This window comes from Poecilia mexicana, unplaced genomic scaffold (assembly GCF_051168715.1).
Source record: "Poecilia mexicana isolate PSO_F unplaced genomic scaffold, ASM5116871v1 scaffold_4, whole genome shotgun sequence".
Taxonomy (NCBI): domain Eukaryota; kingdom Metazoa; phylum Chordata; class Actinopteri; order Cyprinodontiformes; family Poeciliidae; genus Poecilia; species Poecilia mexicana.
The window spans coordinates 29524114-29551714 of record NW_028263373.1 but is presented as its reverse complement, the minus strand read 5'-3'; the positions used below and the strand labels follow the sequence as shown (position 1 = coordinate 29551714).

The window sequence follows — 27601 nt, the reverse complement described above, 5'->3', positions numbered from 1 at the left end:
CCATATGCAATTTTGCTACTTTTTGTAAAATTTTAATTTATATTAATTATTTCAAAAATGAGCTAAATCGAACTGAGAATCCTGAAAATTTCAGGGTGCGTTCACACCAGTTCAGTTTAGTCTGTTTTAATCAAATTCTGCTTCGTCTGTCTAGAAAGCCGGGTTCGTTTGGGGAACCAGACTTTCCCAAATGCGCAATTGAACTCTGATGCAGACCAAAAGAAGTGAACTGAGGGCCACTTGAAAATGAAGGTCTCAGTTCAGGTGAAGTGAAAGTATATGTGTATGTAAGTGGACCAGAGGTCGCTAATAAAGCAGGAAGCTTTAATTCAGCCAGAGGAGACGCCCAGGTCTAGCGCCAGACAGAGAAATGTCATGTTGTCCTCCTATCAAGGACAAACGAGAAACTTTGCAACCGCTAAAATCTCACTCCACTCCATATTGTTTACATTTTGCGAAGAAGGAAGCTGCGCTCGTGTCGTCTGCAGAGGTTTCCGTGTCGTTTCCGTCTGTGGTTCTTGTTGCAGCGCCACCAGAGTGGAGGTAGTGAACAGGCTTTTCAAAGGGTGTGGTTTGTTTCACACAGTGAAACAAACCACAGTGACCTTTCATGACCTCTGGGAACATTTCTTAATATCTTTAAAACAGGGACACAAATGAACATTTTTTTCTGCACAAAAGTAGCACAAACATTTCACTCCATTTTTGTCTGACTTGAAGAGGGCGGGAGGCGGGGGAAGGGCGTGGTTCACTCAGGCGAGTGAACCGGACTTATCAGGCGTTAAAACACCCAGAATCTCAATTCAGGGAAAGTTTGGGATTTTGACCTGAGTAATCTTTAAGACACAACAACTTGGGTGAACTTTTCAAGTATTCTCATGTTGGCCTTTCTATCTTTTGTCCAGGACTCCTGTCAGAAGCCCGCGTGTTACGAGAAGACAGTCACACTAACCAAGGAGCCGTACGACTCCCTGGGCATGACGGTGGCGGGCGGCATGTCCAGCCGAGGATGGGACCTTCCCATCTACGTCACAAACGTGGACCCCGACGGCGTGGTGGGACAGGAGGGGTCCATCCGCAAAGGTAACGTCACCGTCTGCCAAATTTCATGATGTCACGGGCATTTAATTGTGTGGAATCGCTCCTGATCGCTCTTATTCGTCGTGCGTTGTTAGATGAATGAAACATCCGTGCGGGCAGTCTGTCACGGATGAGCCTTTCTGCAGTGAAGAGCACAAACAAAATGATCGATGACGACTTCACTTGAAGCTCCATCATCCAGCAGAAACCTCGGCTGCTCGTGTCGATTATTGCTCCGCAGATTTGCTTCCCTCAAAATGAAAAAAAAAAAAAAAAAAATCATATTACAATATAGGGCAGATTTAGCAAAATAGGTTTTTAAAAAAAAGTATTATTGATTTTCTTTTCTTAGTTTGTCATGTTGCAACTGCAAACTAGACAAGGACAAGTTAGCGCACGATCGTGAGTAGAAGAAAAACTAAGGAGAAATGTTTTAACAAATGAAAATCTAACACCCTTTTAATCTGATTCCTCAAAATGAAATGTAGACATTTTTTAATAACCCATTTTTCCTTTTCACTTCACAATTTTGAACTGCGTATTGTTTGTCCCTTTGATAAGATCAGTTAAAACACATCTCCATTTTTGTTTACAGTAGTTGCGATGCCGTTGATCATATTGCTGCGCATTTTGACATTTCAAAATTAAACGTACTTAAAGGAAACACGGCAGTTTTGAAAAACGTTTCATTTTTTCGATAAAAACTTTTAGAACAAGGCGGTTTTTCAAGCCATTTTGAAAATGGTTTATTTCTCAAAACGGCAACATAAAGACTTTCTTCACATCACACGAGTCACATGATCAGGACCCGGATGTTACCACTGACGCAAACTACGAAGAGGAAAACGACAGGAAGTAGTTGGAGGATCATGGTGTGGCATTCGTTTTAATGACGGGTGAATAATTTATTATCAAAAAAGGGTTTTGCAGATGAAGGCAGGGGAGTGGCAGGTTTTCAGGACAAATTCTGATTCCAGGAATCCTACCTATTACGATTCCCCAGCCTCAGTCTGAAGCTTCGTTTACGGGAAGAGCGAGACAAATATTGCAACAACGGTAATATGAGGACTTCATGAAATTAGCAATAAGTCTGTTGCTTTGTGTGCGGTTCAAGGTGCACATTACCGCATTCATTTGGGACAGAGCAGCAGCAGCAGCAGCTGTCTCTGTGTGCTTATGAAAGATGTTTGTGCATTGTAACGGCGCATTCATTTGCATTTTCTCGCAGGCCAAATGTGTCCTTTGTGTTGCTTGCTAGCAAGCCGGTCTGCACCGTCCATCTTTGCATCACTTTCATCATTAACAGGGTTTTTAAAAGCCCACAGCTGGCCTTTGGTTTCAGTGTCTTTGTGGTCCAGATGCAAGAATGACGATGAATATTAAGCAGAAAGAAGATCAGCCCCAGACTCTGATGTCTCGCTCGCTCTCTCAAAAAAAAAAAAAAAAAAAAAAAAAAAGAGCAGTAACCCTGCGCCGAGGATAAACTGTGCTGTCAACCCACAGGTGACATTTTGCTGAATGTGAACGGCATGGATTTGACGGGGGTGACGCGAGGCGAGGCGGTGGCCAACCTCAAGAACACTTCCTCTCCCGTCGTGCTCAAGGTCCTGGAGATGCGTCCGCCCGACGACAACCCGCCGGAGTTCACGCTGCCGCCGTGTCTCACGCCGTCGCCCACAGACAGCACCAAGAGCCCGCTGCCCAACGACGATTACTCCCCGCTGTGGGTCTCGTGGTTGCAGGTACCCAGGTGAGCGATCCCTCCTGCGATATCTGTCTTCGCCCGTAGATTTAATTTTTTTTTTTTTACTTTTTGGTTTCTGCAGCTCCGACGTGTCCTTTTGACCTTCGCCAGCTGGTGCGCGCTGACGTTTAGACAGAAACAGTGGGAAAGAAACGCTCATTATACTTTTAAAGCATTCTTTTTTATTTTTTATATTCGATACTTATAAATCACTAAAACCTGTGAGAACTGAAGGGTTTTTAATAATACATACAAGGTTTTGTCGTAGTCATGGAGACAGTCTTGCACTGACACAAATAGCCACTTTTCTTTCTTAGGTGGAATAAAAAAAGGGGGATTCAACGGTGCAGCTGAAAGCAATGAATATTTTTTCCTTCTTCACCTTTTTGTAATACATTCAATGTTGGTTTTCCACAAAAATACCTTAGAGCATCAAACTCCTTTTCATTTTGAGCCACATCAAGATCAATAATGTTCTCAAGGGTTGATTGCGTCAGAATGTAGCGTATTCCATTAAAAAATGGTTACATATTAATAAAGAGCCACCTCTGCATTCAGTTGGTTCGTCTTAAAAATCAAATGATGTTCAACGTCTTTCCACGTTCATCAATCCATCCTGGATTTTGTGGTAGATTTTGTGAGTTTGAAATACTTGCAAAGAATTCTGCAATATTTCCACTCGGGTATGACTTTAAATGTGACTTTTTACTATTGGTGGTGTTATAGAGGTGTTTCCGTTTAGCCGTGAGCTACTGAAGTGACTGTCTTGGCTTTATTACTCTTCCCGTCGCATACATACTCAAGACTGTTGTTCAGTTTGTTTGTAATTTAAAGGTGAATCTAAGAGATTAGCGTGTTTAATCTCCTTCTTGCCCCACGCAGACATCTCTACTGCTGCAAAGACATCGTTCTGCGGCGGAGCACGTCGGGCAGCCTGGGCTTCAGCATTGTGGGAGGCCAGGAGGAGGTCAACTGCAATCAATCGTTTTTTATCCGCTCCATTGTCGAGGGCACGCCGGCCTACAACGATGGCAGGATAAGGTATTCAGCAAGTGCATCTTACAGACGTCTGACCTTTAGAGCTGCAGTATTCAACTTTTATTAGCAAAGTCTGTTTGTTTGTTTTTTTGCATATTTGTTAAAACTGTTACCATGTTGTGACAGTAAACTACGGGACAAATCATCTGTGAAGAAATCAAGCTCGTCTGATTTTTGATTTATTTATTTTTTCTCCCAGTGCTATTTGCGGAAATACACCACTTGGTCTAAAACACCCAATCATACCCAGGAGGAGGATCTTATCATTGTCAATCAAGCTTGTGTAGGCACTGCTAAATGTGCTGATGGCTGAGAAACAACTTAATGTTACAGGAAAACCGATAATCCGCAGACATCGGTGGCCATGCTAACTCCAGTGCATACACAAGCTTGATTGACAGCACTAAGACCCTCCTCCTGGCTCTGATTGGTTGTTTCAAACCAAGTGGCGTATTTATGAAAATAGCTCTGGAATAAAGCAGAGGAGCTTGATATTTTTTTTTTTACAGATTATCTGTCTCATACCATACTGTCACGTACACAAGCTTGATTGACAGTGCTAAGACCCGCCTCCTGGCTCTGATTGGTTGTCTCTAGTTTGCACTGAGAGAAGGCAGAGAAGTTCAATTTTCCATCTCATTACTCTGTAACGACACAGTGACAGCTTTAACAATAAAAAACATATTTGTTTCAGAAAACTTACATATTATAGCTTTATTAAAACCTTTTAGGCGACGCCGAATATAACACGGTAAATTAAACAAAGGTCTGCATTTTCCCTTCCTTTTTAAAATTTTTTTTTATGAAGATGCGGGGACATCCTGCTGGAGGTGAACGGGAAGAGCACGTGGGGGATGACGCACACGGCACTGGTTCGCCTCCTGAAGGAGCTCCGGGGCAGAATCACCCTGACCATCGTGTCTTGGCCGGGCAGCCTGCTGTAAACGGCACTCCCAAGCCATCCGGAACCGCTTTTTATCAACACTGACCGAGGAATGTGGAAGGCAGAGAGCTTTGGACCGGCCGACCACCCTAAGCTCGCTGTGTGGGAAGAGAAGCTGAGGACGGCCGCGCGGACGCCTCGCCGCAGACGGGCTGCTGGGGGACTTTGCCAGGACTTTGCAGGAGATGCAGATAAGAGAGACTGGATCGTGACCAGAAGGTTGACTCGCCCCCCCACAGTCCCCACGGAAATCCTGAACCGGAACAGATCCGGACCGGACGCCGGACTCTTGTCTTGCTTAGAGGACACTGATCAGCGTCCAGTGAGTCGGGTGGGAGGACAGAAAGGAGACACGACTCGTTGCCAATTTCAATAGATGTATATTAGGATAATGCGTTAAGCTGGACTCACATTTCTTTACGTAAAATGTTTGGTGTCTAAAAAAAAAGAAAAAAAAAAAAGAAGGAAATATCAAAACGAACAAAGAAAATGTACCGAACCAAGCACTTGTAATATGTTTCTTTTGTTTGTCGTATGGCCTTTAAACTTGGGCTCTATTCTGTTTGTACCGACAGTGGTTGTCATCTTCAAGACACGTTGCCAAGTAGTAGTCCGTGAGTTTTTTTTTTTTTTGTTTCTGTTGTCTCTGAAGCTATGGCTAAGTTATTAAAACCACTGGCAAAGAAAATGTATGAAAAAAAAAAAGAATCTATGTCTTCATAACTTGTTAACAAATAACATTTAAATAGGAGATTTTGTGGAGGCCTTACTAATTTTCTTACTTTCAAGAAGAAAAAAGAAAAAAAAACTGACTTGGTTTCTGTGTATCAGTGGAGGGCCTGAGGTCTGTCTGCTGTGGTTCTGTCTGTCACACTTCGGCCTGTGTAGTGTATCTGATGATGGTACATTTGGTTAAATGCTCAATAAACTCGTTTAAAAAAAAAAATTAACAGTTGCTTTTTTTTTGTTTTTGTTGTTTTGCAAGCAAAGCTTATGTACAAACCAGAAAAACAACACAATACCATAAAACTCAGGCGTTGGAGAATATAACGAGAACGAATTCATCTTCACGTACAGCTTGACCTGAGATGTAAAGGGACAAAGCTTTTCAGGTTTGGTTGTTCTGAGGGCCGTTGAAATTTTATTTTCTTTTCTCAGTCGCTTTCCGAGCCTTCCCGGCGTCTTTGCCCTTTGCGTGATTGTGTCTTGTCTTCCTGGCCTCCCTGTCGTCCTTCCTGCTGTCGTTGCTGCTTCTGCCGACAGCAAAACAAAAGAATCGTTTCAAAATGGATCTTTGAAAAAAAATGTCGTTATGTTTTGGACGTAAAATGTCGACCTCTGCGATGTTTTTCGCAAGCCCTCCTCTTCGTCTTTCTGCTTCTTTTTACCGGCGACTCCTTCGATTCTGCGACGTTTGTACTCATAATCTGCAGAGTCCCTGCGCTCCGCCGGCTTCTTCTCACTGAAACAAAGGATACAAACAGGTTTACTGTAGAAAAGACACGGCTAACCAGTAAATACAAATCGTGGTTTTCAAATTATTTCATTCACTGGAAGGAAAAACATGGGCCTTTGCTGGCAAAAAGCAAATCACCACCATAATCAAATGGCCGTGTCACAATTGGTTCCCGTCGAATGTTGCCCTCTCCTGGTTCCCATTACTGTAAAAACACAAACTCTTACCAAGTATTTTTGGTCAAGTTTCAAGTGCGAATATATTAGTAAACTTGAAATAAGACCAAATGAAGTTACAAGTAACATTTCAGGAACTACAGGAGTGTGTTTTAGGTCAATAAGTCCTTAATATAGATGAAAAAGTTCTAGTTTCCTTGGCATTTATTTCACTTGTAACCGGTAAGTTAGTTTCGTGATCGTGTCCAGTCGAACTCCCAAATCACGCCAACGACGACGTTTACATTGTTCTACAGAGCACAGATCAAAATGGACAAAAAACAAGCAAAACACTGAATTTACTTGAAACCTATGACTGGTTCAGATAAGGGAAACGATAAGGAAAAAGCTAATGGCCAACTTTGCAACTGTGTTGGACTAAAAGCAAATTATACGTAATCATGTATATCAGTTACAAAAAAAGTAGAGATGAAGAACTTTCATGTGACATTCAGCTTTTGTGTTCACGCAAATAACTTTCCATTCAGCCGGACGAGTAAACAAAGGCAACTAATGCTGTTCAAATTATAGCCTTTGTTTACTATTGTCTGGATGAAGGCTGCAAAAAAATAAATAAACTCAAATGTCATGACAGCTCTACAAATGAGAGTGTTGTCATGCCATTTATCTAGAGAGCCAGACCTTCGTTTGTTGGTGAACACAGCTGTGAGCTCTCAACTGGGGAAATAGAAGTAAACACTTGAAGCCTCACAAAGTTACATAACAGGTCACGGCCACGGTGGGGCACACATTAGAACAAGCGCGCGTGAATAAAAAACTAAAAAGAAGAATTCTGCGAGGGGATCAAATGCGTTTTTCGTGGCGCAGCAATTAAATGAAATGTCAGTTGCAGGCGAAGCCGGTAGAAACTACTCTGAAAGACCTGCAGCTGTAATTGCAGCAACAGGAGGCTCCAAAAGTATTCACTTAGGGGGTTTTATGTGGATGAAAAGCACATTTCTACATTTTTATTTGTAAAACTGCATAAAACTGCGTCTGTTTCCTCCCACTTTAGAAATACGCATTATATTCAGCTATCATTTATGCTTGGAAAGTGCAAAGGGTTTGAAAAAAATCTGTTTCTGTCAATAAAAGAAAAGCAAAAAATCAGATTAGTAAAGGCCTTGAAAAAAGGGGGACCTTATGCTGCGAACTCCACATTACACTGGTCAGGAGATGCAGGTCGTCAGTCTAACATTCAACCAACTTAAAGTTACCTCAGTCCTAACCTCACATCAACAATTTTCGTAGAGCTGCACGCAAGGTTAAGCATGCATCACAGATTCATAATAACTCAGCGGAGCCACTGCTCCCGGACAAAAGGGCATAACTCGCATGACTTTGGGATAAAGAGAGCAGTGTGTCACATTAAGGCCTGAAACAATTTGAAAAGAGGCAAAAATGAAAACAGATGTGGGCGTAGGAATGCGCTGAACCCAAGACAGGCCCCGAAGCCTGGATGAACGTAGCATATGGCACAAAAGCAGCTGATGGAAATCTTGAGAGTCGTTTTTCTCGTCCCATGCTGGAACATGTCATGTCTCCAGAATCTGAAATAAAAATCTTGGAAGTAAATCAAGTTAAAGAGCTTGCATTAAAGATCATTTTCGCCAAAAGGTGAGCTAAAAGTTTTATTTTTTCTGAGAGAATTTTTTGTTTTGGTCTTGTTTTTTTTATTTTTTAGGTATATTAAATGAATAAAAGAGATACGTTTTTTTCTTAGATTTTTTATAGCTATATACTAAATAACTAAATATAAATTACTTAAAGGAATTTATAAATAAATACATATAAATTTATTAATTAAAAAATTGTAGGTATATTAACTAAATCTGTCTACTTGCTAACTGATAGAAGCTGATATTAGCATTTGTTACTTAAGAGTTATCGGTGCTCTCATATTGTTGTTGATGAGCTGCGTTACATTTACGACATATTCCAATAACGTCTCCACTGCAGCTTCAAGCAGGACTTTTCGTACTAAACTCCCATCGACTTAAATCAGCAAATTAACTACATGTGCATTTTTTTTGTTGTTGTTGGGTCAAACAATAATTTTAAGCTAGTTGAGCTTTCAGTTTGATTTACACCATTTTGTGTGGACCAACGCCACATAAATAAGCGAACCTAGATGAAAAATGGGTATTGGGTGTCACCGTCGCCTCCCTCACATGCGGCCACATGTGTGCAGGAAAGCGTTGATAAGACAGACAGAAGTGGCGCCAGCGAGAATGAGCCACATTCACGATGCAAGGCCCAGATTTATGACCGCATCGCAAGTGTTGACCAAATGGCTAATCAGGTGCTCAGCTGGTGCCCATGAAGAAAAAAAAAAGAAAAGAAGGTAAGCTGTGTCAAAGATGTGTAATATATAGCGCATCGAATTTTAGCCTCGCATAATGCATTATCGACGGCGATAAATCAAGGGGCCAGGGTTTCGTAATCGCAACCAAAAACCCAACACAGCCTGAACCCTAAAGTCAACCGGGCCAACACCTACTGGGCAGCAACCCAGGTGACTCAGCGCAAGAAAGGCGGGTCAGCGAGCGTAAATCTGCCATGCGCAGTCTCCACTCATCACTTCAGTGAACAATAAGAGTGGCTACCAACAAAGAGACGGTTAGCTCCATCTGCTTTCTCTTCATTTCACACACAACTTATTTCCAGTTCGCGGCTAAAAATAGCCCAGACCGCAATCATAAATCAAAGCTAGGCTGAAAATATGCAACCTGTGCCATGAGCACATGCGTGATACAGGAGTCGAGACCACGCGAAAGGGAATGTAGGGCAAACTTGTCAGCCGTGTGCAGATTGTGTGAGCGGCACTCTCAACCAGGCTGAAGGGATAAGTCCCTTGTGGCATTTACATCAGAATGAATGCGAAGCCGTAGTGGTGAAATCTCCTGAGTGTTTCCATAGTGTCTGTCAAGCACATGCGACTCCTGTTCCTCCTCCTGTCTTATGCGGTTAGCCCGACAGCTTCACAGCTGTCCCTGTGTCCTGCTTTCCTCTCCTGACCCTTGAGGCCGAGGCTTTAGGCGTAAATAAGGACTCAGCAATTTAAATAGGAGACTCCCTCTCTGTCAATTGGGGGGGGAGAAGGTGGAACAGAATGAAAAGAATTCATTGACATGGTATGTCCAATTGAACTATTTTGCACTAATTTGCATAAAGTCTGACAAAGCAAGTGTGGCATGCCAATAAAGATTCTCATAGTGAAATGACAGTGGATAAGCGGTTTCCTGGAACTGTAAGTTTTTACACCATTAGCACATATAGGAGTGTGATTGACAGCGCTAAGACCCTCCTCCTGGCCCTGATAGGTTGTTCTTGACCGGGAATAGTGCATTTCTTCAGATGGCAATATTAGCTACAGGAGGAGGTGGAGGAGTTTGATTCTTTCAGAGATGGTCTGTCTCATATTATACTGTCCTCTTACTAGACACATAGTGTGCCTTATGTCACTGGAGTGATGAATGAGGAGGAAAATGTGAAATCAGACAAACTCCTGCCACCTCTGACCCTCAGAGAGGAAGAGGTCGAACTCCAGCCAACAGAGCGTACATGCAAATTGTATCTTGGCTAAAATTAGTTTTTACGTCTGTTTATTACCTCATTTTCGCAGCAAATGTTTTGCATATGTTGGCACTCATTTCCCCTCGCCTTGTAATAGTCATCAGGACTTGCAGCTCTTTTGCAATACGTGGCTTTTTTTTTTCTCCCCCCCACAATAGTTGTATATTTTTCCAAGACTCTCCCAGGGTTTATATTTCAGTAATCAATCGAATAGCTGGAATAAAAATCCCCTTAGTTATGCTGCATGGAAACAATTTGGCTCGGTTTATATGAATTATTTCTCCACTTGATTGGGCTTCACGCTTTGAACTGAGCAACACAGAGAGACCTTTAATCTGCTGCTCTGCAGTCAAGCTGAAGAATTAAAACTTTTCTGATGCCAACGTAAATGAAGTCCAAAGTGCAATAGTTGTTCCTTTTCTTCTTTTGTTTCCTGTAAATATTGAAATCTCCTCTGGAGAAATGTAAACATTCACAGATCGGTCATAACACTGCCAGGCAATGGGACTGTGTGTGTTGTTGTTGTTGTTGTTTTTAATAAATCAGCTCTCAGAACAGTCAGAGAGTGGACAACCACGGATGGGTGTAGGTTGGGTTAATCACCTTATCTGGGCAAGATGTTGCGACTGACCGGAGTACATCTGCACACTTTATGTGCAAAAGAGAAAGAGGCAGACAGGCACTAGATCTATGACGGGTAAATTGCATAACTGGTCCATCAGAAATAGATTCCTGATGGATGTTGCCTGATCCCACAGCTGCTCTGCAGATTCACATTCATCTTTTGTTAGAAGCACCCATGAATGGAGAAGGGGAAGTATAGGAAGAGGAGAGGGCACTCTGTACTATCATAAATAAATAAAGGGGGAATTTAGACATAATCTCTCCAAACCAAACATACAGATTACTGGTTTAATGATAATTCCTCGAGACCCACCTGTGGCGTGACAAGGAAGACCTCTGCTGTCCTCTGTCACTGCATCGCCGTCTGTTTTTGTCATGGCCGTACTCTCTGTCTCTGTCTCTGCTGCGCTGCTGCTTCATGTAGCATTCCCAGGCCTTGGCACTATCAACCACTGCAAAGTCTGTGGACATGTTCCCTGGGATTAAAGATGAAACAGGAGAGATAAAAAAAAAAAACAGACAGAATCCCGGGGAGGGATGATAAACAGAAGCAGCTGCATCAGTTCTACTTAGAGATGTAAATGATGTATTTTTTTAAGTCCCTCTAGTTGTTATTTCCTTTTCTTTTGCTATGGAGGCATCTTCAAACAGAACGTTTAAAAAAAAAAAAAGTTTAGAGAGAATATGTAGGGCAGGAATCACTGAAACCTTCAGCTGTCCCAAATTTGCCTTTAGACTCTAAACTCTAAACTCGACATTTTCATAAGCATAAACAAATGTTTCTACCTGCAGATAAAACCGAGAGTGCATAGAAGCATTTTAATTAACATAAGTGTATAAAAACTCTTGGTATGACTGTCATATTTAGTTTAAGCTTTTAGCGATGTAATGGAAATGCTCATTTTTTGGGGGTGGGATGATTAACACCGAAATAACAATAAAAAAAAAATACTTTTTGTCAGTTTTCTCTAATCCACACAAAGTCAAATAAATACAAAAAATATTAAAATCACCACCTCTTTCTTTGAGAAAGATGTTTTATGTAAAAAAAAAAAAAAAAAAAATTGGCAAAAAAATGACGTAGGCCATTGTTTCAGGGAGGTGACAATTTGCTTTTTGTAGCCAGTAACAAGTTTCAGGCATAATTCTGACTCAATGTTAGAGCACTCTTCTCAACAGAATTGGCAGAGTTTAGTTTTATTTTATTTATTTATTTCACAGGCTTTTGTTTCAAAGCACAGACCACAAATTTTCAATGCAACTGATGTCAACGCTTTCCAAAACCCTGAAATCAACTTACGGAACTTTTTTCTGTTCCAAAAACAGTATTATGTGGTTTTCTCCTGTTGAAACAAAGAACTGTAGCCAAGTTTTTGAACCTAAAGAACCTGGAAATGCTGGAGATGTAAATAAAACAGATACACTGTTTTCATACTCCTCTCACATTTTCTATCAGAAAGAAACGTCTCAGTTGAAAAAGAACCATTTTCAGTTTGCCAAATATGAATAATTTTGGGCCTAACTTTACGTTGAGATTCCCCACGTGGTAATTGTGTCTCCAGGATACATACTTCGCTTACCGACAAAACATGGATACAGGGAAGTCGAGGGCTCCTCAATGTTCCCAAGATTGTCGCTGAAACGGAAAATGAAGGACATTTTTCAAACAAAGAACTTTAACCAGACATTCCCTTCGCCCTCATTGCTCCCCAAACGGTTCAACATCTGCCACTAGCTGTTGACACACGGTACTCCTTATGTCATTCGCTCTATGCAGTGTTCCAGACCATTGCTATGATAAAGACAAACAGTGTGAGCAAACAAATTCGCCAGCGAATCGGCTGCAAAGAAAATAGAGCACAACTCCGCATTATGATCAAAGCACTTCTCCAAATGTGCTGCTGTGTTTTCCAAGTGTTTGAAGTGACTGGCTCGTTGTCAAGGCTCAGTGTGCGCTGGCCAACCCGTGGAGAATGGATGGAGGGCATATTACGGATACTGCTAGATCTTCTGCCCTCCACATGGCTTGGACGCTCAGCGCTTCCAACAGAAAACTTCCGAGAGCGCTGAGGATGAAGTGAAATTGTATGAAGCTCATCCAGCAGTATGAGTCCGAACCGCCGTGTGCTAAAAATAAAAATCTTAACAGTCCAAGACACCTAAAATGTAGTTTTTATTATTTCAGGCATTAGCAGATAAAGGGGTTGCTCATGAATGGAATATGGTGAATGAAGCAAAGATGGATCTGGACGGGGCATGTGGCTCAGAGCAAAGAACTGACGGGGGATAAAATGAAATCTGGACTTAATGTTGCAGTAAAAGTAAAAACATTCTGATATTTAATGCGCTATTTAACGTATATCATTACAAGTTCTTGCGAAAGCACTCTGTACTCCTAGAGCTTTTTCACATTATGCCGCATTAAAACCACAAACTTCACTTATCAGGAGACTTGAGACTAATATGTAACGGCTAAAACGGCGACAGCTTACACTGATATGAAAAATAAAACATTGTAACAGAAACAGTCACGTTGAAGAACTTATGAGGCTCAGGTTCAAGTATCGCATAGGTTTGGGGTCTTGTTTTCATGGCTATTATCCTTATTAGATGTATGAAACAACTAGCAGTTCAGTTTTATTCTAAAATAATCTAATTGGCGACTCACACTTCAAAGATGTGAATCGTAGCTCGTTTTAGCCGCTAGCTAAGGACGAGCGGAAAAACGGAAGGTGCGTGAAGTATTCTTCTTGTCTGTTCTAAACACAATTGTACGCCACACCTTTTGGACTTCATTTGCAAAATACTTTTGAAAACCATGTATTGTTTCTCATCCACCCAAAATAAAGGAAGACTTTGCTTTATCTCTGTGAATCTCAATTAAGTTTTTGTCTGTAACTTACCAAAATTATTGCATGCATAATAAAATCTAGGCTGAATGTTTCAGGCAACGATTTTTTTTTTATCTTAAATACCTTGGCATTGAATTAAATATTCTAAATTGTTCTGTGTTTGTTTCAAAGTGATTACTTTGAGAAGCTTACAAATAAATTAGAATACTAATCTATGGTAGAACCTTGAGCAAACAATGCGAAATGAGCAGGAGAAAAATCCGGAACAGACAGAAATTTAAATAAAACACTACCTCTTTTGAAATACAAAAGACAAAACAGATCATGCAGATAGAATAATAATATAAAGCAGCAGTGACATAGTCTTTCCCAAAACACTGCAAGAATGTAAATGTATTAAAAATAAATTTGTGAGGCAGAGCAGCATTAAGCATGCCAAGTCATGCCAGAAATACCTGAAGATCCTTATATCCTGAAGTAGAAGACTGGTCAGCTAAAGTACGGCAGAAACTGTTGGTGTAAAATGATGTACATGTGTGTCTAAAAATAAAACAAATAATAAAAAAGAGGGGGGGGGGACAAAGGAAGTGATTCATGAAGGCACAGAGGAGATGGCTGGCAGAGTTCATAGGAACAGTAAGTCCCTGGAGGATGTAAGGATTTGGCAACTGGACTCAGATGTGAGAAGAAAAACATTTTCAGGACGAAGTCCAGAGTGAATTCAGGAACACGTCAGATACGGCAAATTAGGAGATAGGAAAAGAAAAGGGATTTAGGACAGAAAGAGACAGGAAACTTCAGAGACAGACAAACATGTAGAGATTGAGACAAGCTGGACGCAGACAACATCCAAAAGAAACAAACCTACCATCAAACAAAACCGGAGACGGACTGAATTTGTGTCCGTATCAAAAAAAAAAAAGGGAGTTTGGGGTACAACGTGGCTCCCATCTGATCTTAGTTGTATAAATTAAGAGTCAAAGTGTGGGAGTCTGCAGATAGTTTATGACACAGATCAGAGGAGCACAGTGAGCGATGTCCTGGATACTGATAAACAGGAGGCTCTAGGCATAAACAAGCTTTTAATCAGATTTCTACCTTATTTGGCGATTTGTGTTAGTTGTAAGATGAGCAACAGCATACAATGAAAAATACCATCAAGCCAGAATGTGAGAGAGCACTAATTTCTTATTCTCTAGTTCTAAAAAAAAACACACACACACTTTGACTGTTTCAGAAGTCAAACCAAGGAAAGTATTTTTTTATTTTTTATTTTTTGCACTTATTTTAATTGCTTCTTTCATCTAGGTCAAATCTCCCGATCAGTGAAATAATTTTCTGGTACTGTTCCAGTTTCATCTACAATCTATTCTGATGGTCCAGCACAATCAGCGTATGTTCTGAGAAAACAAACACACGTCAGAAATAATAAACTCACCTGCTATGTGTGTTGGTGGGGGACTCAGATTGGTAAAACTGGAAAAGTGAAGCTGAAAGGAAAACAAAAATATGTAAATACTGTGTTATCAAGTCAGGCACATGAAATCATGCTGGTTCACAGACTTAGAAAAGCTAAGTATTTTATCGATGCTAAGTTTGATGTATCTATAGAAGCAAGTGATAAAATAATGGAAGTTTCAGACAAACTGCCTCAAAATTATTGTGGCTTTTTTAAACTTCAGCATCTGGTTTGTAAACTGGGACGCAGTCGTAAAATTCAAGTTTTGAACTTTGAGAGTTCCCAGAATTTTGCAACCTTAGCCAACATCATTGACAAAAATATAAGGGAGTAAACAAGAACTCGCTATTTTGTTTGTTTAAAACAGCAAATATCCTTTGAATATCAGTCTCTTAATTATATTCACGTTATATGGTGTATTTAAGCGTTTCTAAATGTGTTGTTAACATTAGATTTAGCAAACAACAAAAGGCAACAAAAATTAATTTGTCTTTTTGGATACATGAAGTACGTAAAAGCTCCCTTTTTTCTCCTTTGAGTTTTGGTCCTTTATTAATTAAAATATGACTTAAAAATTACAGACAACCTTACCATCCTCATTATGAGACTGTGACGCAACAACAGAGTCTTCAGTCGGAGGCTTATTCATAACCACCGTACCACAGACTGCTGCAGGACATAATCCTTCCCACAGTCAATGGCATCCACAACAACTCTTTGAAGACAATTATATAACACGAGTTGCCACAACATTCGATTTCCCTCTGGGATTAATGAAGTATTATTAAATTGCACAAGTCATACCAGACCAAAAGCAATGCAGTGCATACAAGCTCCAGAAGGAGTTAGATTAGAGTTGCCTCCAAACTTAACATCAACAAATGTGGCAGGTCCTAAACATGAGCTGCACAGTTAATTGTCCGACTTGTGATGCTGCTCACATTTTACGAGAGCTAGCAAAACAATCAGCTCCAAATTACACACTCAACTTGCACTGAACAACAGCATGCGTACACGAGAATCAAGAATAAGCCCAGGCACATTAACATCTGGCTACTATCCTTTCTTTTCTTTTTTTTCCCCTCCCCCCCTCTAATAATGACCCCTAACGTGAGAATAGCTTGGTGCAGCTTTTCGAGATAAAACACAATTAAGTACTTGAAACAGAAGGAATAATTATATGAGCCATTGCACAAATTTCTGTACGCTGCCCCGAGGACCAAGCTAACCCTTCATGTGAGAGGAAAAGTAGAAAACGTTTTCTTTTAAAACAGACGAGTCGTACAGTCGAGAGAGCAAGCGTACGAGATCTCAGACACAGGGAAACACGCTGGAAGAACAAAGCTTAAAAAAAAAAAATGCTCACAAACTTCTAAGTCGTAGACAACAAAGCTAAAAGTGTAGCACTGAAGGCCTTCGGGCGATTCATTTAAAGACAGCTAACCAAAAGACAGTGTGATTCATCTAGAACATGCACCTGAGACAACTCATCACAAGATGAGGTCACCGTGTGAAACACCTCGTAAATACTGACCGCCACATATAAGAGTGATTAAAAAGAACAGAGAGAAAAACAACAAGCAATGCGTGCCTCTCACCATAGCACACAGACATTAAACGTGCGTTTACAATGAGCACCAGTCTGTTCACGCAGATGCAGGCAAAGTTAGCGTGAGTGAGTAATTGCTTCTACCTGCAGTGAGTGTTTGATAAGGACTGTACTTTTATGCTTGGCAGCATATGAGAGAGCTAATGGCTAAGGGCTAATGGCTGCAGACTGTGTTTGTGTGGCTCTCTGTCTCATGCTAATGTTTCACAGAGGTGCAGGCTGCAGACTCTTAGATGGCGCTGATATTTCACTGTGTTGTAGACCAACCGTGGCTGCTTTCCAGAGCAGAAGAATATGTGGCTACAGGAAAGATTGTGGTGCCACACACTCTTAAAACTCTCGCCAGGTCATCCTGTCTTCCCTTTCCAGCTATAGGTTTTTGATAATTGGACGAAGAATGTCTAAGGTCTAAAAAAAATCTCAATTCCTGCACTTCCGATAGCAAATGTAAGAACTAAGGAATAAGGTAATGTGACCACTCAAATTCCCAGTGCAAAGATGAGTGTGTAGAAGATTCACACACTTTTCCTGCAGTAAAATTCAAGCACTTTTAAAGCATTTCTTAGGTAAGTTTTCAAACTTCTCCAGCAACACACTTTAGAGATAAAACACTACAAATGAACTAAAGTAGACGGTTTCAATATACTATTTTATGATACCTTTTATTGCTGTTCATAATGTATTGTTAGAGTAATCTATGTGGCATGGACAACATAAACTAAAATATAACAGTACTTTATGTTTTGAAATGTCTCATTCAAAACATGAGAGACATTTCATGTTTTGAAACACCAAATACCCCTGACTGGTCCAGGAACAAAACACTAATTTAGCAAAAAGAAAAACACAAAAAAAACTGTTTCAAGTATAAAATATAAGACAACCTTTATTTCAGTCACACAGAACAAAACTGTGCAGTTTAAATGTAAAGAATGCTCAAGAAATCAAGCACTTTCCAAGCCTTGAAATCACCTAATTAAAATTCCAGCATTTTTCAAGGACCTTGTATGTATGTAGCATATTATCAACTTCTGGAAGTCAGTACCTGGACACATGTCCCTCAGCTTTGCACTAAGGAGATGAAGAGGGCAGACTATACTGCTTCAAGAACATTTATATTAATATGCATTCTCCTTTTCATCCTGCAGACAGTGTTTCTGGCTCAGTGTTTACCTATTTAGTGATGCTTCTCTCCAAGGTATTGCTGCCATTAACTCTCTGTACTTTCTCCCTTTGGTATGAGGTGTGTTCTTGGAACAATACTGTGTGTCTCTTCTCCAGCCTGCAGCTAGTCACAGCAGATGGTTGCTGATACTTTGTTTGGTCCTGTTTGAACCGGGGCTGGGCATTTGTTGCATCGTTAATCGTTTTTTGCGATACGTTTCTTATCGTGACAATAATTTTGATTTATCACTGTCACGATAAATTTTGATTAATGATGTTTAAAAGTCACCAAAGCAGTTCGTACTGTCAGGTTTGTTTTTTATTTTTATTTTTTCTACTGTTTGTCCAATGAAAGCATCAATAGATATCAGCACATTTGAAAACATGATTAGTTATTGTTTTCAGGTTAATGATGCAAATAACATGTCTTTTTTTTAGAGCAGTATTTAGAAAAGGAGTTAAAAATAGTTTTTATCGTCACTTTTACTGACATCACAATAGCACCACAAAATATTGTGATAAAAATTTAAGTCTGTATCGCCCAACCCCAATGTTGGAAGTTGTTTTATTATGTTGTGTACTATTCATTAAGGATTTCAAATTATTTGAATTAATTTGGCAATATTCTTCTGCTCAGCTCAATACTTGGAGCAAAAGTAGACAGATCACAGATCAGCACTAAAGTGGGTCTTGTCATAGGACATTTGCTCATATTGCAGCCTACGGATAAAAAAAACATGAGCTTAGCTGTGGTTAAGCTCTGCAACTTTCCTGACTGTAGTGACCTACTAACCAGCTGAAGAGTCCTGTGTTCCACATGTGAGTGACACAGGTTCAGCTTCAGGTGTAACGACACATTTCTGCAGCACAATCTGCACCTATGTAATGCATTTGGCACCTGATGTGACCTCAATGGAAAAACAAACGGAAAAATAAAATTAAAAACCCGGCTCAGTCTTTTCCTCTGCGCTGTTCCCCACAGTGAGTCTGCTCAGCACATTTCTCATGCTACAATATGCACACCAAGCACTTTGCTCTTTTTTTTTTCTTTTATTATTTATTTTTTGGACAGACTATTTTTATCATGTTAGACATTTGCGAGGAGGCTGGGCCGGCGACTTAAAGAACACGAGTAGCCTAAGCAGTGAAAAAAAAAAAAAAAAAAAAAAAACTTTGAATATACACTTCAAAGCTATAGTGTTTTCTGTTCAAAGCTGCAGTCAGCAGGATGTTTGATATTTTGGTTGCATTACCAGCCCTGGCATGGCTTTGCTGCACGATATGGGGCTCACAGGATGAGGGGTAACAGTGGGGTCTAAGCTGCAGTGTTTCTATTTTGGAGCCTTTGAAGGGGGAAAAAAAAACGTTATATCCGCAGCTGTGTGCTTTTTGCCAGGAAGTCCTTCTGGATTTATATATATATATATATTTTTTATCTCATCCACTCCAAAACCCAAAAGGAAGTCCAGTGACTGACAGCCCTGGCAGACCACCTCCTGGACAGAACTACAGACACCTGGCTGACTATAAACCTGCACTGCAGCCACACAATGCCTCAAAATGTGCTGCAAACTTATCAGTGTTCACCTCTGTGCTTTTACTCCACAGGGTTGCATATTTGGACATGTGTTGCAGCTTCACAAAAAACACTCTCAGAGCACCATTAGTCATTTGTGCAGCTGGATGATGAGTTATGCGGACAGCAGGAGGTTCCCCTCGGGCCCCGCTCACCTAAACAACCTCTGTGTTCAATCTAAATTTGATCCATCTGCTTTTTTAAGTGGCATAATTTGTGTGTGTTGGCAAATTAATCCCGGGAAACAAACAAGTAAGCATCTAAGCGTAGTGTAAAGGAGTACTGACATACATTTGCGGGTATAAACATAAAGGTTTTGCAGCATGGTGACTTACAGGGCGGAGGCACAAATGAGAACACGGTGCGGACGTTGACCGAACGTGGCATGTCGTAATTGGTGATGGTGTCCTTCTTGTGGGAAATCCTCGCTACTGACTGTAATGCAACAAACAGCCGAGTTACAAATAAAAAAAAAACAAAACAAAAAAAAAAACATGCACACTCTGGATTATAGATCTTTGCAAAGAAACCAAGGATCACACAAATACAAATAAAGATGGAATTAAGAAACCTTACTGCTTAATCTCGCTCATGACTTTAAAAATTAAAGTCAACCCTAAGTTTAAATATCCTAAAGCAGTTTTCAACCTTTTCTTAAAGAAGAATTAAAACCTTTTCAGATTTTTTTGTGTGTGTTTAATTTGAAAATGTGTGAATTTTTCATGTCGTTTCAGCAACAGATTGGAATGTTTATGTACAAATGAAACCCGATCAATACTCTCAATGTATAAAAAAGACACTAACCTTTTTGTTTGACACTAAATAGAATAACCTTTCCTGTTTTGAAGGAAAGTTAAAACAACCTTTATAGAGTCAATAAAGAGTGCTCCATGTAGATGTTATTTTAATATCTGAGAACTATCCTTGGTACTGTCCAAAACTTTGCATGGGTCTTCCATTTGTAATTGTAAAAGACCTGACTGCGTTATTTACCTCATGTACAAACAAAACCTCTTTTTTTGTCTCATCTTTTAATAACTTGTTCTGTTTGGAAGCCCAGCAGATTTGGACCAATACAGCTTTCACTATAGTGCTTCACTTGATATGGTTCATACATAAACTCTTCATGGACTCATGGAGCTCTATGGATGGACGTGCTGATCCGTTCATCTGAGCTGAGATGGACAAATATGTGCTGACATGGAGTAGCTGTGTTTTCTTGAGTTAAAATTGCTCAGGATGACACTCCTGTCATAAAACCGTTCTACTGGATTCAATTTAAAACTACAATTTACAAAACTTTTGTCAAAACTAATGTGTTGTGTTTGGATTACTTTTTATGTTTTGATCATTTTAATGTCTTAATTTTACACGTGGCCTTCCTTCTGTGTTTACATCGCTTGTTTTATTTTTACTTAATGATCTTTCTCTTTATAATCTGAGCTTTTGGGGTTTTATGACCGTGTCATGAGATGGGCTCCGTGAACAAAGGCAGATTTGACTTGATGCAACGATGGCTATAAAAGTGTACCGCAACCTTGTGTAGCTAAATGTTCTTCACAAAACAACAGAGGCGCTGCATCCGCATCCTTTTTCCGGAAGGGTCGAGGGGATCAGATCTTTCTCTTTAATTTGTCATCCATCCGTAGCTATAAATAGCTTTGGAGGCCGTGTCTTTTCCCCTCACTACACACACACACACACACGCGCACACGCACACACACACACACACACTACCTGAGTATCTTTGGCTGCATCGGTGCGACAAGGGCGTGCTTTCTCTCTGCTTCTCCTGCTTCTCCCTTTGCCTCCACGCCTAGTGGTCTTAGCTTTTCTTCGTCTGTTGATCGGGCGATAAAAGGCGTGCAACGCACACAACTTGACGTACATTTATGTGACAATTATGCAGTACAACACCAAAAAGTTGGTCACTGAAGCTTTTTTTCTCCCTCCAAACAGGCTTAAATCATGAGCATATGTTACGCTGATGTGCACTTATAATATATTAAAAACACCACGTTAGTTTAGCCTAATCCTCCTCCCCTGCATCAACCCTCCACTGGTCCATTAGTGCATTAAACCTCCTTATCTGGGTCATTTTGTCTTCTTCTTACAACAGTCCCTTAATGACATCTACCCCCCATGTACACGCATACACACCCACTCTAAAACACCAGCCCCTTACAGAGAAAGACACACATACACACACATAGATAGGACACTACTAACCTCTTTCTGTCACTAGAACTTAATCAGAGGAAGAGAGAGAGAGAGGAAGAAACACATGCAAAAGGAGAGTAACAGTTATATCCAATGGCAGCTCATTAATGAACAGTTTCCAGTTACTTGGTGTCTCTTTTCATCTTTGAAGGAAATTCATACAGTTTAGCAAGAGCTTTGCTCCAATAAGAAGGCTATAAAAATATTCTTTTTCAATATTTTTATGAATTAGATATGCAAAAATGTGATGTAACTGCTAAATGTTGTTAAGAAAAGCACATCATGTGCAGGACTGGGCTGCGTGAGTCTGCAGCACGCTGCAGAGCGACTTCCTGCATCCCTTCTGGTCCTGCTCTGTCAAACTGAGTGGGTTAGATTTGTGACCCTGCATAGCGCTCAGATTTACATGACCTCCCCTGAAGGATAACCTTGCCCATGGTTGAGAACATCATCAAGAATCTTTAATTAAATAACGCGTCCTGCCAGTCCAGTCCATCCTGACAGTCAGGCCTGTGGTGAGTATCTTCTTTAACGATCGAGCTAAAGGACATTTTATATATTTTAGTTTGATGATGGCTAGTAAACAAAACAGTATTGGGTGATATATAGCAACAAATATTAGGTTTTGATCTTTTTTTTTTCAATTATTGCACATAGAATGCACTAAAGTAGAATCAACTAATACAGATAAGTTGCACAGGCACAGGATATATGGCAAATATGAAGGATGAAGAATGTTAAATGGACAAAAATAAGACAAAAAAAGTAAGGTTATGTCATTTTGTCTTTACATTTCCTTAATTACGATATTCGGTTTCCGATGCAAATACTTGTCCTTTGTATGAATGAAATAATGTATTCCATTTCTTCTGATTTTTAATAAATAATTCTATAATTCATTAAAGAAGTAATTCTCTCCATTTCATACATTTCTTTTACAAATCCAATCCGTACCTCTTTTGTTGAAAGACCTTTATTTTGCCATGTCCTCATAATTGCTGTTTTTTTTTTTGTTCTTTTTTTTTTTACCAGCTGCTAACATTATTTTAGTTAAATACTTGTCTTCCAAGTTCATGTAGACAGTGATTCTTGAGAATAGGGACAAAACAGGTCCTATGGATAAAGCATGAAATTTGAATAAAATATACACAAAATATTTTTTTTTCAAATATCTAACTAAACTAACCTGGGTCATGTGAGCACAACAATGTATATTTTTCTTTTTTTTGCTGAATATTTTTTTATTTTAAACATTGTAGTCGGTGGATGATGCCTGTAAAAGCCCTTGTCCAGGAGCAGAACTCAATACATTCTTATAGTTTAAAACAATTAAAGAAATACTAAAATTATATATTATGACAATTAAGTATAAGTAGTCATATAAATAATTATAAAAGTATCGATAAATTGAATTAAAAATAATTTTTAGATATTTTCCAACTCCGTTGAAATTTGTCCTTAGTTTTTGTCAACACCGTCAGAAATGAAAAGAATGTAAAAAAATCAGGCATTATTGGGGGGCACCAGAACTTCTGAGGACCCCATGACGTTGTCTTTTCTCTTCCTTTGCTAGGAGGGCTAGTTAGCTCCGGTTAGCTTAAGTTATTCTTTAGTTTTTTCTTCTGTTTTATTCCTAAGTTGTTTGTCACAACCATGATGTGTCAACTCCATAACTGACAATTTACAAAACTTTGATGAAATTTTGCGAAATAAAAGCTTAATTTTGGTATAATGTAAAGATTTAATGGACCTGACGAGCTACAATATGGCCTCCTTCAGAATAACATCATATAAATTGAGGTAGTTTGGCATTTCGTCAACTCCGTCAGATGTCAACTCCGTCAGAGTTTTTCTGACTCTTTCAGTGAAATTGTTATCAAATCTCACTTAATTGTGCAACTAATTCATTTTAATGTATTTTACATGAATTGCATTACTTCACATGTACCAAGTTTTTCATTTTACTCACTAGTTTGTCACCACCTTCAGTTCTGTGTCAACTCCGTCATGCACTGTCAACTCCATCAGATGGACTTTTTCTTGTTTTTTGTTTTAAATAATATTTATTTTATTTCTTGAGAAGCATTTGTCTGTAAATTGAGTAAAAATATCACTAATGGGGTATTTTAAAAATCATTTTAGATTTATTTTTGTCAGATGGTGATGACAAAGTTTTGGGTCAGGTCGATTAAAAATGTATTTTTTTTTTTTTTTTTTTTAAATTCGCAACTGGGAGCCTGTACCTTAGCATCTTCATATTTTCTAAACATTATTTGTCATATTTGCATACATAAGGTTGAGAAATAATTTAAAAAAAATATGGGAAAATTAAAACCCATTTTGTCCCTATTCTCAAGAATCACTGGTAGATATAGCTCCTCCGAGGCATATTGGGTAGAAACTCATGTTCAAGCTCCTGAACAGTAACTGAGTGAATCATTCCAGCCCACTCCTGCCAGTAAAGCTGGAGAACTTGACAATCCCAAAAGACGTGAAGATGTTTTTCCGTACAAATGTGCCTGATGAGCTTGAGAAAGTTCCTGGAATTTTACATATGTCATTACAAAAAAAATCTGCTTTGTAAGAAGGTATTTTTAATTGTGAAAAAGTGACTGAATAATATAAATGTTTTTCCCCTAGTCTTTTTCTTACCAGCTCAGAAGCCTGTTTTATTTTTTATTACACAAGTATCTAGGTTGCTTAAGAAACGTTTACAGAGTCTGCCTCTAAGGCTTGTAACATTATTCATATCTTTTAAACTTTGTCATTCACTGCTAGTCTAAAGATCTGATCTCACAGTTGTAACACTGAATGAGATACTGCTATGCTAACTAAGACTAACAAGGATTTACACAATGAGAGCAAAAAAAAAACAAAAAAAAAACATCTTACTGACCTGCAGGATTTCCTAGATGGTCTGCCTGAGTTAGTAGAATCACACATCACCTCCACTTCATATTTAGCTTGCTCCCTCTTGAAGCCAGGCAGAAATACCAATGTCAATATCTGCCCTCTGTCTGTCTATATTGTCCCATAAAAGGACAGTTCTCTTTTTAAATATTGATAACACACACTCTTACCATGGCATTAGCGATATGTTGTGCTTGGAAGGCTTGGAGCTTAGCATGCTTCATACGGTACGCCTTCCAGCTTTCTTCATCAAAACCGTAGTTAAAGTAATCCGTGATGTCAGCCCCTAGGCATAAAAGAAACAGTTAAAAAGTCTTAATTTGAATGGTGAAAAAAAAAACACAAAATGAGATTACAGATTATGTACGTTAACTAATAACAATTTACCAGACTTCCTCCATGGCTTTTCCTCTACAGGCTCCACATCCTGCTTTGGCTCTTTGACTTCCTGGACATTCTGAACCACATCTTCGTCCTCCTCTTTTTTACAGCCTGATGAACATTTTCACATTTGTTTTTTTAATTACATAAATAAAGACAACTGCTGAGCATATACTTTTTTTTTAGTTAAAATGCTAAAGAATAAATGTATTATTTTATTTTTTATTTATTCATTAATATAATGAATATTTTAGAAATAAAACAATCAAAACAATAAAACACAAGTAAACTAAATTTATCTTCTATGTATGTTTGAAGACTGGATAAAGATAGCTTCTTTTCTTAAACATGCATGCTTCTTGTTTCGTTTTTTTAAGTAATTTTAAAAGGCTACATACCAACTGGATCTGTCCTTATTTCAGAATTTAACTCAGGATTCTCAGGTAACTGCTCAGAGCTGCAAGAAATCACATTGATGCCGCTGTTACCTGCATCATTATGAGAATAACCTGAACTCAGACAAACACTTTGGACTGAGCTGAGTGCTAATAGCCCCATTTCAAATGGTGCTTTGAAATGGAGGGCTAATGCACTGCGCCTCCTCTCCAGAACATTACGAAAGTATATCTCAAAGCAACACCTTGACAGAAGTAGGTTCCTGACAAATAATGCAGGTTCATACATATGTCCTAGAGGCAAAAAAAAAAAACAAAAAACACACTGCAGTTTTAGAAACATCAGCAGTTCCATTATCACTGACCCAGCCCATCAACGAGAGGTTTTGGATTTTCCCTTCAAACAACAGAAACACAATTATTTTTTGCCTCTCTACAAGTCTTACATCTTTCTTCTTCTATAATTAGTGCAATTTATTTTATTTTATTCTTTTAAATCTATCAAAAACTCTACATTTCTATTTTAAATTGTTGATCAAGTTTCAGTTTTCACTTTGCATCCTAAGCCTCAGCCGATTAGGCCTAATTTCAACCAACAACAAATAAGGCTCTTGCGCTTTAAACACAGTATATCATTCCCACAACAAATTCAAATGCAATTTCAGTGGCACTCCATGCTCCATTTAATCTGAGGAGTAAAGCCAACCACAGGAATAATCAATGCTACGCTTGCGCGACTGGTTACATTCATATTTCTAGCACATAAACAAGCGCTCTTTCCCTGGCAGTAGATTTAATGAGCATGATATATCCATTCACGTTCCAATAGGCTGACTTCACGGCACATTACAGGCGGTGCACACTGTGCCGTCACATGTACTGTGTGAAACTGTAACGATCGCAGCCATTAACGCAGGCGGAACACTGCATTCTACCTGAATACCTTGTCTCCATGCAGCAATAAGATGTCATTATTATGGCATCATCGTCACACCTATACTACTATCAGATTAAACTTGAAAGCTTGTTGACGAATAATAATTTTGTCAAATTATTATTATTTTTTTTAAATAATTGAGAGTGATTAATAGCTACATTTGTAAAAGAAAAACAAAACCCTGAGATAAACCAGAAAAAAGGTGATAAGAGTTATAAACAAAAGTTGACAAACTGAGGTGTGATTGTTAGAAAATAAAATATTAAGAATGAGAACAGAAAATAAAATTACACAAAATACTTTTAAAAGTCTAAATGTTTTCATTCCAAACTTTTAATAATAATAATGAAAAAAAATAATCATAGATTGACTTCCAAAAGTATCCTATAAATCTGTTGACAGGTTACATGCTGAGACTTTAATGTAACCAAAGCTGAAAATTAACACTGCGCACCATTCGAAACATGGTGGTGGCTATTTTGCTGTGAGGATGCTATTCATCAGCAAAGACAGAGATGTTTAAAATTGATGAGAAGATGGATGGAGTTAATTATGGGGTAATTCTAGAGCAACAAATGTTATATCCTGAACAAAACTGGCATGGAAGCCTTCTTCTGTGTTGGAGCGGTAGCTTATCTACAGCTGAAAGGAAGCACTCAGATAAGCTCACCAGGAAAACCAGCTTTGTGCAGCAGGTGGTGGGAGACAGAGGACTAAGGGGCTAAAATAACATTACTGGTGGACAATGTATCCCACTCCATTGTAAGACTTTACAGCTCCCAACAATCTCAACAAATGTTCATATGCAGGTTAGTATTTGCACAGTTTTAATTTATTTTAAATCCAATTTCTCCTGGTATCTGCACATCTCTGCCTTTCTGGTTTTTATCATTTTAAAAAAAAAATTAACCTACCCAGTTGCACATTACTTTGCCCGTTCATAATTTTATTTTATTCTGTTTAATAATCTATCTTTGTGTAAACGTACTTTCTTTGATAGTCACTTTGCTGCTGTCACACTATGATAAAGCATATATTTCATACCTTATCATCTATGTCGCATACAGAATGAAAATAGAAGACTGGCTTCTGAATATTTTCTTGTGATAGTGTTGATATAAATAGTGTCTTGTTTGCTGCTGTTATAAATAACATACCTATGAGGACTCTGGTAAATTTCTGTCTCCTTGTCATGGCTGTCATATGTCCCTAAAAGAAACGCAAACATACATGTCATTGGAAGCCTATAGTCTGATAACTGACCATAGCGTTATAAAATAACGAAATGTAGCAATTTTGAACTTAGCTACATCGAAACGGGTCGTCGTCTTCATCAGGACCCATGTATTCTGAATCCCAAAAGAACATTTAGGAGAAAATAAATTGCTAAAATGATCACTGTATTTCTTCCTGCAAGCTTGT

The 27601-nt window shown here is 39.0% G+C and overlaps 2 protein-coding genes across 3 annotated transcripts in view; one reads left to right on the top strand and one right to left on the bottom strand.

Moving 5' to 3' along the window:
• Positions 1-5751, top strand: part of lnx1 (ligand of numb-protein X 1) — a 63111-nt gene extending 57360 nt beyond the window's left edge. For both annotated transcript variants that reach the window (XM_088005171.1, XM_014997824.2), the window contains exons 8-11: positions 906-1083; positions 2584-2830; positions 3707-3865; positions 4671-5751. In XM_088005171.1, coding sequence (XP_087861297.1) covers positions 906-1083; positions 2584-2830; positions 3707-3865; positions 4671-4806 — 720 coding nt within the window. In that variant the 3' untranslated portion in view covers positions 4807-5751. The remainder of the gene's footprint in view (positions 1-905; positions 1084-2583; positions 2831-3706; positions 3866-4670) is intronic.
• Positions 5752-5946: 195 nt separating this feature from the next.
• fip1l1a (FIP1 like 1a (S. cerevisiae)) lies at positions 5947-27523 on the bottom strand. The gene is made up of 11 exons (XM_088005289.1): positions 27490-27523; positions 24854-24958; positions 24637-24752; positions 24453-24529; positions 21067-21176; positions 19672-19764; positions 14967-15018; positions 12257-12312; positions 10990-11152; positions 6142-6267; positions 5947-6058 (listed from the first exon to the last, which is right to left on the bottom strand). Exons 1-11 carry the CDS (start codon positions 27521-27523, stop codon positions 5947-5949), a joined length of 1044 nt encoding a protein of 347 aa, XP_087861415.1.
• Between the last annotated feature and the right edge of the window lie 78 nt (positions 27524-27601).